Below are 13,184 nucleotides of genomic sequence, written 5' to 3'. Positions count from 1 at the left end.
AAAATATTTGGTGCTAAACAATGATCTAATTGGATGATAGACAGACACGGGAGATTGAATGATCTCATCTGTTTTTGATCCTTGTATTCCCATGCAGCCAAATGGGTGAAGTGACTTCAGGGACAGCCTGATGTGAATGTCACTGGTGGTACCTAGATAATTCAAAATCATCTCAACATTTATTTAACCTGAAAATTGTTTTCAGCTATTCTTCCATCTTTGCAAATATTCTTTGCAACAGATGCCAATGTTCTTTACAGCAGAGAACAGGACACACAAGAGTAGTGCACTGTTCACGTGTGTACATTGTAGGTGTTTTGAGATTCTAACTATTTCAGGGGATAATTGCTTGTTGGGTTTATCAACTAGACAATTCCCTTTTCAGATTTATTCGTAAAGGCAGTTTGAAAGAATTAACCTGAGGAAGCCCCATTAATATCCATATGGGCAATTCTGCTGCTGCAATGTATGTAGGGATAACTGTTTAGCTGTTTAGTCCAATAAACAGTTGGCGCGGCATAGTGACTGAAGTTCATTCCCAGCCTCTGGTGTTGTCTGTTTAGTTTTTTTTCCTACAACTGCATCGGTTTCCTTTGGATGTTCTGGTTTCCTCACACATCCAACCCGCATATCTTTGAGTCGTCACAGTAAGTTGTTCTAGTGCATAGGAGAATGGGAGGATAGAGTGGAGTTGATGGGAATGTGTGGAGAATAAAAGGAGATTAGAGTAATTGATGATCAGCACTGACTCGGTGAGGCAAGGGGCTGTGTCACCCGTGACTCTATAAAGTAGAGTTGACAGCCGTACAGCAAACTCATAAGTCTGCACATGAATTTGGGGAGACTGACAAAGAATATGATGGACAGAAAATGCTGGAGTAACTCGGTGTCTATTTTGTGTCTATCATCAGTATAAACCAGCACCTGCAGTTCCATCCTACACATAAAGAGTATGATGATGCACACTGCAGGCATCAGAGTTCCGAATGAATGCAGTGTAACCTTTATGTAAAAAGCACTGTCCCTGCCTTAATATTTCCCTTTCACTGAATGCATTGATATGGCCAAGATTAAAACATCAAATTATTATCCGTTGTAGTACGTGTCAATATTGTCACTTCTGAGGATATTTCCACAATGAATCTTGAAGGTGGGTGGGGGAAGAGTTAAGAACACTCTAGATGTGCACTTGGATATAAAGGAACTGTTTCAGTTGCAATTCTTGGCATGTAGTCAGACACTGTTACCTCTTATGCTGCACATTTAAAGAATGTTGAAAAATGAATCCCCAATGAGTATTACAGAATTATCCTGCAGTCTGGTAATATTACATTATTCAGTTGCATCCCGACTTCAGAATATTCTGCTCTTTTTTTTACTATTCAAAGTTCTTCAGAAAATAATGAGTCTATAATTGTGTTTTGCAATAGTATAACTGCCTTGGCTTCACAGAAGCTTTCAAAGTTCATAAAGTACTGCACATTCCAAACTTCTGACCTGTAACTCATGAAAGGGCAAGGGAAGCAACCACAAGCTAGTCCTTCCCCAAGCAAGTCCCCTGGTCTTGATCCCTCCTCTCTCATTAACTACCGCCCAATCTCAAACCTCCCCTTTCTTTCAAAAACCCTGGAGCGTATCGTTGCGTCGCAACTTCATTCCCACCTCCTTGCGTATAACCTACTTGAACCCCTCCAATCTGGCTTTCGCCCCCTCCATAGCACAGAAACTGCTCTCCTCAAAGTCCTCAACGACCTCCTCACCTCTGCTGACACTGGTTCCCTCAACATCCTCATCCTCCTCGACCTGAGCGCAGCCTTCGATACAGTGAACCATAACATCCTGCTCACCAGACTCAAAGACCTCGGCATTGAAGGCTCTGCACTCAGCTGGCTCCGTTCCTACCTTTCCAACAGATCCCACTTCATCTCTCTCCACAACCACACCTCTGCTACAGCCACAGTCACTCAAGGCGTTCCCCAAGGCTCCGTACTCGGCCCCCTCCTCTTCATCATCTACATCCTCCCCCTTGGTCAGATACTCCGCCACTTCAACCTGGACTTCCACTGTTACGCCGATGACACCCAGATCTACCTCGGCACCAAATCCCCCCACCACCCCCCCCCCCCCCCCCCCCCCCCCTCTCCCATATCAACTCCTGTTTGTCAGCTATAAAAACCTGGATGCAACATAACTTCCTCAAACTCAACAGCGATAAGACAGAATTCCTCCTCATAGGCTCCAAAGCCACACTCAGCAAAATCAATAACCCCACTCTCACCATCGACGGCACCACTGTCTCCCCATATCCCAAGGCCCGCAACCTTGATCTTTGATTCCACCCTCTCCCTTGAGCCTCACATCCGCCATGTCATTAAAACCTCCTTCTTTCATCTCCGCAACATCGCCAAACTCAGACCCTCTCTCACACCTCCCGCTGCTGAAAGACTCATCCATGCCTTCATCTCCTCCCGACTGGACTATTGCAACTCACTTCTCCTTGGCATCAGCTCCACCTACATCAACCGACTCCAACTGGTCCAGAACGCAGCCGCCCGACTCATCACCCACACCAAATCCTGGCATCACATCACTCCAGTCCTCAAACAATTTCACTGGCTTCCCATCTCCCACCGGATCACCTACAAAATCCTGATCCTCACCTATAAAGCCCTCCACCATCTTCCCCCCCCCCCTCCCCCCCCATATCTCACTGACCTCCTCTCCCCCTACCAACCCTCACGGTCCCTCAGATCCACATCAGCCGGTCTCCTCTCCATCCACAAGTCCAACCTCCGCAGTTTTGGGGACAGAGCCTTCTCCAGGGCAGCTCCCAGGCTCTGGAACTCCCTCCCCCAACTGATCCGCAATTCCGTGTCCCTCACCGTCTTCCAGTCCCGCCTCAAGACCCATCTCTTCACCTCTGCCTATCCTTAGCCCCACGTCCCCCTCCCTTTTCATCTGTGCATTAATTGCCTCATATTGTGTTTTGAATTGTATTCTGTCTTTACTTTGTGTACTAGTCATGTCTCTACTATTTATTTCATTCCCCTTACATGTTTTTCCTCTACCTGCTAAATTTTTGTACGGTGTCCTTGAGACTCTTGAAAGGCGCCTATAAATAAAATTTATTATTATTATTATTATTATTACTAAGTAACTCAGTGACATGACAAATATATGTTGCTATTTCTTAATCTTCATATATTTATGTCGCTTAATTCTCTAGCCAATAACGCTATAGGTGTATCTTCACCACATAGCTTATAATGGTTAAAGACGCAACACACCATCATGTTCCCAAAGGTAGTCAGAACTGGGTAATAAACTGCAAAAAAGTGATATTTTGAACACCATCTGTGCATTAGATTCCATTTAGACTTTAAAGTGACTATATCAGACTTGATACTTATAGAGCAGCAGGCATCTTAAACTCTTTATTTGTAGCAAAGCTTTTATAAAAGCACATGCCTAGAAATTGAATGATTCTCTCGGCAGGCTAATAAGGGCTTGTCCGTTGCACTGGGGGCAGGTCCGTTGTACTGTTAGTCAGTTTCTGAAACAAACGTTCCAGGCTTTTGGTTGCATTTTCTGGTGTCAATTCACACCTGTGTTTCTAACTATTCATATTAGTGTTATTGACTCATGCTGAAAGGTAAATGTCAACGGGTTGTTGTTACAGTTATATAGTTGGTATTTAAGACATCAGCAATGGCAAACAACATTGTCCGTTAAAGTGCTTACCCGTTTTTGTTAAAAGAGAAAATGTTGTGGAGACTCCAGTTATAGATTTTCAGAATTTGAGTTTCTTTTTTAATTGAAGAACAAGTACGTTCAAACAGATAGCTATTTCAGTCAAACCTGGTGAAACAGCTTGTCTTCTACTTGATTAAACATTGGAGGTCATTAGTATATCAATATACATCACCTGGACAGGAATTCATAGGAATGATAGTTTTACAATTGAAAGTGTTCATTTTATCTAATTAAAATCGTTGTTGGTCCAGTGCCAGACTCCCTACCAGTTCTTGTTGCAAAAAGATACACAGTCTTCACAATTTGTAATTGTTTACAAGGCACGTGCAAGATAAATAAGTTGCTAGTACACTTGTATAAAACCATCTGAGGAAGTCAGTGATTTTTTTTGCAGCAAACTAAAACGTATTAGTAACAGCTAGATTATTTCACACATAAACTACTAATCCTTTACTATGTTAATTTTTTGCAACATAATCCTTTCGATGAAGATTCACTTTAATTATTGGCCATTCTGTTGAACATCTGTGTTGGACAGAAAATCATTGTTAGTTGCAGGTTCTACTCGGGTTACAAGTGCCCGACTGTCCGTACATACGAGCGAGCGTTTGGGAGGCGGCAGGATAGAGTGGCTGGCTGCTACGGGGCTGTATTCATCTGCTGTCGATGTGGGACCTCGGTACATGGCCGCATTGTTGCATGATGCAGGGAAATCTGAATGCTTGACGTAAACATCTTGGTTAAACCACACGTTGCCCCTGTATTTATTTTAACATATTACCAGCCAACCACATTTCTGACTTACGATCTGTTTGAGTTATAAACAGTTCTTGGGAAAGGAACCCTTAGATTTTAAGTGTACATTTGTCAGATAAATGATGTACGTGTCCTTCCCGGTTTACGACTGGGTTCTGTTCCCAAGAACTGTTTATAACTCAAACAGTCCCTGATCTTTAGCTGTCATATTTTAGCGTATTTTCCAGTTTTTTACAAATGACAATTGAGTAGGAATTTGATTATCAAACAGGCTTTTTGATCATGTTTTTATTTAATTTTCTTCAAGATCTTTAATAATTTAATTTGGTCTCTGAATATTTTTGAACAAGAGAAAATTCTGCACACCTGATAAAGCTAAGAACAGATGAATTTTCATAATTTGGTTGTCATTTAAAATCTAGAGTCAATGTTTGTTTTCAATTATAATAATAATAATTTAATTATAAACTTTATTACGGACTCAAGGTCCAGACAAGGGGCAACATTACATTAAAATGCATTGCATATTTAAAAATATCATAAATACATATAAAATCTTAGTATATCACTTATAAATAGTTAATATAAATAAAAAAACAAAGATCTTGTTAAGGTGTAAGTGAAGCAGAAAGGATGTAAGTGCCACCTCTTTCCTAGCAAATTACTGGTCCATCAGAGGGGCGCAGAGGTAGAGTTGCTGCCAGAGACCCAGGTTCGATCCTGACCTCAAGTGCTGGCTGTGCGGAGTTTGTATGTTCTCCCTGTGACTGCGTGGGTTTTCTCCAGTTTCCTCCCACTTTGCAAAGATGTGCAGTTTGTAGGTTAATTGGCTTCTGTAAATCACCCCAACTGTGTAGGATAGAACTAGTGCATGGAGTGATTGTTGGTCAGAGCAGTCTTGGTGGGCCGAAGGGCCTGTTTCCACGTTGTATCCCTAAACTAAACTCTAAACTAAACAGAGTTAAAACAAAATCTATAATTATCTGTACTATCTTGTAATGCTATTGATTTAAAAAAAAAAAACAATCACATGTTTTTGAAAACTTAGTTACGTAGTCAACTTATTTCTTTTAGGAAATACAGTGCCATTACATCTTTAGAACTGTGTCAAAACTATCGGAATGATTTCAATGCAGAGTACAATGAATACAGAGATCTTCACACGAGAATTGGAAATGTAACAGAACAGTTCATGCAGTTGGGATCAAAGATCAAAACACTTAGTTCTGGGACAGAGGAATATAAGGTAAGTGAAAGCATATTTGATCAGCAAAAGATATTGCTTTTTGCTTAAGAAGGAACTGCAGATGCTGGAGAAAGAGGAGCAAACAGCAAAGGTAGACAGAAAATGAAAGCAGGGAGAATATGCAGAGGGGAAAAAAGAGGAACAAACAGCAACGGTAGACGAAAATGCTGGAGAAACTCAGCGGGTGAGGCAGCATCTATGGAGCGAAGGAAATGGGCGACGTTTCGGGTCAAGACCCGAAACGTCGCCTGTACCCTTCGCTCCATATATGCTGCCTCACCTGCTGAGTTTCTCCAGCATTTTCGTCTACCGTTGCTGTTTGTTCCTCTTTTTTCCCCTCTGCATATTCTCCCTCCTTTCATTTTCTGCTCATCACGAATGTTTAAGCAGCAAAATTCACTGATAGCATGGAACAGTTTAAATTTCATTGGGTAAGGATGGAAGATGAGGTGGACTACACGCTAACATTTTGATATGTGTGTTGTGTATTTCCAATTATTGTAAAGCGACCCTGCCTCTCTCTACATGTGGCAGTGTGTTAAACTGGTAGATATGCAGTGTTTTACACATTCAAGTGAGGAAAGAATTAATAAGAAAATCAACGTATCCAGCTCCTTTCACAGTTGACTTGCACCAAAGCAATTCAAGCAAGATGAAGAACAACATAATTAAGTGTTTGCTCAGCAGCTTGTCAACATAATAATTGAATAGTAAAAATGTAGCTGACCAGAAAATACTGAACCAGTATGACTGTTTACGATAATGCCATGACAATATATCGCTTTTGTATGAAATTATTTATCATGTCAAAATAAGCATCAATCTTTTACTTTTTTTTAATCACTCCAACCCAATTTATAGCTGCTTTGTGTAAAACACAGTGCTGGAGGAACTCAGTGGGTCAGGTAGCATCGATGGAGGGAATGAACAGACAATGTTTCGGTCAGGCCAAAGCCCATTCCTTCCACAGATGTTGCCTGACCTGTTAAGTTCTTCCAGCACTTAGCTTTTACTCAAGATTCCGGCAATTGCATTTTCTTGTGTCTCCATTTTATTAGCTGCATTAGATTTCTTTACTTAGAAGTAGGCAGCACAGTGGCACTGCTGGTAGAACTGCTGCCTCAGAGAACCAGAGTCCTGGGTTCAGTCCTGAGCATAGGTGCTGTCTTTGTGGAGTTTGCACATTCTCCCTGTGACTGCATGAATTTGCCCTGGATGCTCTTGTTTCCTACCAAGTCCTAAAGATGTGTGGGTTTGTAGGTAAATCGGCCTCTGTAAATAGCCCCTAGTGTGTAAGGAAAGTGGGATAACATAAAACTAGTGTGAATAGGGGATCAATAGTTGGTGTGGACTCGGCGGGCCAAAGAGACTGTTTTCATGTTGTGTCTCCAAACTAAACTAATGAGTCTGGATAATATTAAGTTCAACAAAACCATAACAAAGCTGTAACAAATGTGTACCTTTTAGGAAAACACAAAATAAACAGGCATGGGAGCCCATGATAAACACTATCATTTGGCCACACTATGTGGGTAATCCAAAGACCATTATAGGACTACAGCTAGTATAGATAGCGATCAATTAATACGACACAGTACATGGACACATGAAAGTTTCTGCTTTGGGGAGTGATGGCTGGACGGTCATTATTTCCTTGCTTCTAATTTGAACTCCCTGCAGCTTGAAAGAGCAAATCTGCAAAAAAAAAACAAAACAATTTGAAACATGACAAAATGTCTCCATGCATGTCTCCAAGAAAAAAATGTCCATACAAGCTAGGTGAGGGATTTCGAACAGGTGGTCATATACATGGTCAGCGAGGTAGGCTTCAAAAATATAGATGCAATTATGTTGCAGCCAACTCCCTTTTTAAGACCTCCGTTTCGGATAGTAGCCTAAGGCGTGCACAAGCAACTGATCCACAGGTAAGTGGCATCAGTTTGTGCAATGCAAACCATTTGAAGTCACGGCGCACAAACATGCACCTATGTTCATGGGCATCGTAAATTCAGAAACCCGGAACAAATTTATAAAGCTGCTAACCATGCACAAAGAACACAATGTCTCCACGCATTTATCAAGCAAACCTCGGCCTTATAAATTGATAATGCATTTGGGAAAGGGTTATTTTTGCATTATATCATGCATATGCGAGTTCGCATGATCAATGGATGGTTAAATAAAACTGACTTCAAGTTCTTAAATTTATGATATTGTTTTTCAGATGGCAGAGGATCAAATATTTGAAAAATATAGGAAATTTAAAAAGGTAGGTTACTGTTCTGAATTGCAGAGATTTAGAGTTTGACAGATTTTTGTTTTATTGTTATATTGGAATCTGTTTCTTGCCATCGATCAATATTACAAGCATCTGGCTACCATAAATTTATTTCCTTGCTGATCTCTTAAATTTTACGAAGAAGCCTTTTTCAGAGAACCACATTGCCTGGCAATATCGTGGTATGGGTATTTTCACACTGATCATTTTTATGAAATAAAACAATAAATGCACACAAAACTCAGTGGCCCAGGCAGCATCTGTGTAGAGAGAGAGAGTACACATGAAAATTACACATTTTCCGTGTACTCCACAACTTTTAAAAACATTTGGATAGATATAGGGATTGGAAGGTTTTAGAGAGAACACAAAGTGCTGGAGTAACTCAGCAAGTTAGGTAACATCTCTGAAGCATCTCCAGAATGACTCCAGCACTTTGCATTCGACCTAAGGTTCCAGCACCTGCAGTTCATTGTGTGGAGGCTTTAGCGAGATAAGGGCCAAATGCAGACAAATGGGACTCGTCAAGTCTGCCAACTTGGTTGGCATGCACAAGGTGGGCCAAAGTCTATGACTCTGAGTTAATATTTCAGACTAACTACTCTTCATCTTAGACAGGCACTTGGATAGGATAAATATAGAGGGACATGGGCCAAACACGTGCAGGTGGGACAAGAGTAGATGGGACATGTTAGTTGGCAAGGGCAAGTTAGGCTGAAAGGCCTGTTTACATGCTATATGACAATGACTTATCTATGATTCTATCAGAGTTATAGTTATACAGCATGGAACCAGAGCTTTCACCCAACCAAGATGTCCCGTCTCTATTAGTTCCATGTATCTGCATTTGGTCCATATCCTTCTAAGCCTTTCCTATCCATGTTCCTGTCCAAATGTCTTTTAAATGTGACAATAGTACTTGCCTGAACTACCTCCTCTGGCAGCTTGATCCCTATACCAACCATTGCGTGGAAAAAAATTGCTCCTTTAGATTGTCGAGAAGTGAACAAAGGGGATGCCTACAGTAGGGTGGAGACCAAGATTGTTCATTTGACACTGTTCAAAAGAGAGAAAAGAAAACTAGTTAATTAAACATGATCTGTTTGGAAGAGCATTAACTCGTGTAGACGAATGATGACGTATTTAGAAAGGGAAAAGAAACAGTCTGAATGTTTACATATTCTGTTGTGCTGCAGCAAGTAAGAATTTAATTGTCCTATCTGGGACACATGACAATAAAACTCTCATGATTCTTGACTCTTGAGTGGTGCAGAGCAGTTGCAAGGAATCTACATTAAAAACAAATGCTAGAATGCTCAGTATATTGGTGAAAAGAGAAAATCTGAAATAACGTTACAGATGGATGATCTGTAACAATACTGGTACGGATGTTTGTAATGTTACAGGCATAATTATTTGGTTTTACACAGATTTGATAAGTATTCTCTCATTTATAATGTTTTTGTATTACTGTTCCAAATTTTGGATAGATTCATGTGCATGCTTCGCTATCTTCAGTTTTATAGTCCAGCTCTCCTGATTTATTAAGTACCGTATCCTGCTTTACATGCATTCCTCCTCTTCATTTCCATATCACTGGAGCAAGCAGTCTGAAGTTCGAAGCCTTCTGAATTAAATATGAGTAAACCTTTACTGCAAAAAACCAAAGTAGCTTTGGATTTCGCATATTTTTCTGGATCTCTTCCAGAAGGTGGTCCAGGAGAAGTTAAGAGTAAATTTCACCAACAACTTCTCAATATGGGACCACCCATATTGAAGCAACGGCCAAGAAGGCACAGCAACGCTTGACTGACTTGGAAGGCTTAAGAAGTTTAGCATGTCCCCCCACAACTCTCTCCAGATGCGCCGTAGAAAGCATTTTATTGGGATGCATCACAGCATAGTTTGGGAACACCTCCATCCAGGACTGCAGGATAATGCAGAGAATTGTGGACCCAGCCCAGACCATCACACAAACCAACCTCCCTTCCATTGACTCCATTTATACCTCAGGCTGCCTCAGCAAGGCCAGCAGCATAATCAAGGACGCGTCGCACCCTGGCCACTACCTCTTCTCCCTCTCCCATTGGGTAAAAGATACAGAAGTGTCATAACACACACCTCTGGATTCAGGGACAGTTTCTTCCCAGCTGTTATCAGGCAACTGAATCATCCTACCACAGCTAGACAGCAGTGCTGAACTACTATCTACCTCGTTGGAGACCCTCGGACTATCTTTGATCTGACTTTACTGGCTTTATCTTGCACTAAATGTTATTCACGTTATTCCCTCGATCATGTATCTGTACACTGAATGGCTCAATTGTAACCATGTATTGTCTTTCCGCTGACTGGTTAGCACGCAACAAAAGCTTTTCACTGTACCTCAGTATACGTGGCAATAACCTAAACTAAACTAAATTCTTCTTATTTTGAAAATAGATAGAATGGATTGTGGATACTATTTCACACAAGCTGTTGTACAGAATTTGGGCAATTGAAATTATGCTTGACAGTTTTATAAAAGTGGGTGTTTTTCCCTGTTTGGAATAGGCTCATCCTACTTATCGGGAAGAGAAGATTCGTTGTGAGTATCTACACCGAAAGCTATCCCACATCAAGCAGTTGATAATAGAATATGACCAGCACAACAAGCCATAATGATTGACACTGCCAATAGCTTTCCTGTTTGAAGTTGTAAAACCAACTATTGCTTCTGGCCACAAAACGAGAACTTGAGGTTCTGGAAACTAACTTTAAGCAGAGTTTCTTTTCCTGTTTTTTTTCAAGAAGAAATCTTCTGACCAATGCAGTTTGACCATTACTGGGATAAATTGTGTCAATGAAGGACTGAGTTGCATCAGTGCTGGCAACATATTTTCACTACGTGATGGATCGCAGTTTGGACTGAGCCATGAACTGCACGCCATATGTACTCCATAAAGCAAAAAAAAAAAAACATTAAGTTCTTGGAAAATAGTTATCTCCTTTTAAGATGCCTTAAGATGTGTTGTACACCAGAAAACCTAAGTCTGCCATGTATTTCTACGGGGCCAATATATAGAGTACAAACCTCTGTTTGTTCATTCACTGTTTTGATTAAAATATCCTATATTAATAGCTTTTGGCGATATTTAACTCAAACCTAGTTTTATCAATAATACTGCCTTAAATTGTTTTTTGTTCCTTCTTGAGGTTAACACTAGTATAAGTTTTCTAAAGAAGTTTGCTTTTGCCTTAGTTTGCTGACTCACTAGCCAGATAGGGTTTATCTGATCCCCTACTGTACATGTGTGTGAAATAATGTATTTTAAAAATAATATATTCATGTAAGATTGCTAAAAATCTTATACAAGAGGAAACAAAAATAGTGAATGTGATGCACCATGTTCACACTATAAAGCTCTATTTTTCAATATTCTCAGAAAAAAATGTGAAGGTTTATAAAGATTAAAACATGACTAATTTGGGTAAAAAAATAAAGCCAGATTTGGTAAATGTTTATTACAGAGGATATTGTGTAATCTTGGGAGTGCATGGATGGTGCAGAATGTGTTTGATGTAGAATTTTCTCTCTGTCTTTACTATGTGGAAACATTTGGATATTATCTGTACTGATTTAATGCATCAGTACAAAAGCTTAATCTGTGTATAAAATAATTTATTTCTCAACTGTTTTGCTTTTTTTTGCACAATCAAAACAGGGTGATTATTAGGTGACTATGCTAAGTATAGGATATATGAAATAAAAGGTAACAGTGGTGTTTATATATGACAGGTGTGCACTGTTGGTAGGGAAATGTGTGCTGCAGGCCATCCCCAGGTAACAAACAGGTCCGGTTCTACAGATGTCCGTAAGTCAATTTTTGTCTTTTGCAAGTCAAAAAATATACTAAAATCACACATAATTCCACTGTATTTCAATGAATGGCATCAAACATATATAAAACAGTAAAAGAGAAAACAATTACTAAAAGTGAGGAGAGGGAGAGAAAGAAAACTAGATGTGCCATTTGTAGGAATAACCTGGGGACATCCTGTATATGTAAGATTCTACAAAACACAGGCGAAATTCTGGCTCCTTCCTCTACACACAGCCGGGACTTTCGTTGGATTAATTTCTACTGTCACATATACTGCACATTGCATAACGCACAATAAAGAACACTAACATCACTCGTAACTCCATTGTATTTCAATGAATGGCATCAAAAACATATTAAAATCGCAGGCTCGACGATTGTTTCGCTGAACACCTCAACTCAGTCTGCCTAAACCCACCTGATCTCCCGGTTGCTAAACATTTTAACACCCCCTCCCATCCCCACACTGACCTTTCTGTCCTGGGCCTCATCCATTGTCAGAGTGAGGCCCAGCGCAAATTGGATGAACAGCACCTCATATTTTGCTTGGGCAGCTTAAATTGCCTACTTAAATTACCTACAAGTTGAAACAAATGACTGAAAGATGTTGTTGCTTGGATATATGCCCCAGTTGAGTCCATATAAGTCCCCTATGTTAGAAGCCACTGACATTTCTTGATCCTGCTTGTAATAATACCAATTTTCAGAGTTGCTCTCATCTCCGCTATTGTCTTATCACAGCATTAAATAGCTACCATTCTTTCTTCCAAGTTGGCGCCCATCCCAGGCGACTATTTGCGTACTAGCCACAGAAGCAGATCTACAAACGCTCCACACTCTTAAATCTCCACTACAGCAAAATGTCTTACTTTAACTATGATTGCACTAAATGTTATTCGCTTATTATGTATCTATCTGTAAATGGCTCGATTTGTAATCATGTATTGTGTTTCCGCTGACTGGTTAGCACACAACAAAAGCTTCTCGTACCTCCGTGCACGTGACCATAAACAAGACTGAACTGAACTAATATTATTAGCCTCATCAATTTTGTTTTTCCTTTGCATTTCATTATTTTGATTTCTTCATCTCTTGCCACACTTGCGTCAAGCATGAAATTACTGAAGCCAAAATAACAAATTGGGAACAATCAGCCTCTGCCTAAGATTATTTAGGTGGAATTTAGGTATGTGAAACTGTTCCTCTGCATTCCAAGGCATGTGATTTCTCCACAGATGTGTCTGACCTGCTGAGTTTTGCTGGAATCTGCATTTATTAAAAATATGTT

General features: G+C 40.2%; 1 protein-coding gene across 3 annotated transcripts in view; it reads left to right on the top strand.

Moving 5' to 3' along the window:
* The window catches only part of ell3 (elongation factor for RNA polymerase II 3), a 60,964-nt gene extending 48,998 nt beyond the window's left edge, over window positions 1-11,966 (top strand). For 2 of the 3 annotated variants that reach the window (XM_033050685.1, XM_033050683.1), the window contains exons 10-12: window positions 5,584-5,755; window positions 7,980-8,024; window positions 10,587-11,966. In XM_033050685.1, the coding sequence (XP_032906576.1) occupies window positions 5,584-5,755; window positions 7,980-8,024; window positions 10,587-10,694 (325 nt within the window). In that variant the 3' untranslated portion in view covers window positions 10,695-11,966. Of the gene's footprint in view, window positions 1-5,583; window positions 5,756-7,979; window positions 8,025-10,586 lie in introns of those variants that run through there. The other variant, XM_033050684.1, reaches the window with a different exon arrangement.
* Window positions 11,967-13,184: the final 1,218 nt, after the last annotated feature.

This window comes from Amblyraja radiata, chromosome 34 (assembly GCF_010909765.2).
Source record: "Amblyraja radiata isolate CabotCenter1 chromosome 34, sAmbRad1.1.pri, whole genome shotgun sequence".
Classification (NCBI taxonomy): Eukaryota; Metazoa; Chordata; class Chondrichthyes; order Rajiformes; family Rajidae; genus Amblyraja; species Amblyraja radiata.
Note: the sequence above shows the minus strand (reverse complement) of the source record. Positions and strands in the feature narration are given on the sequence as shown.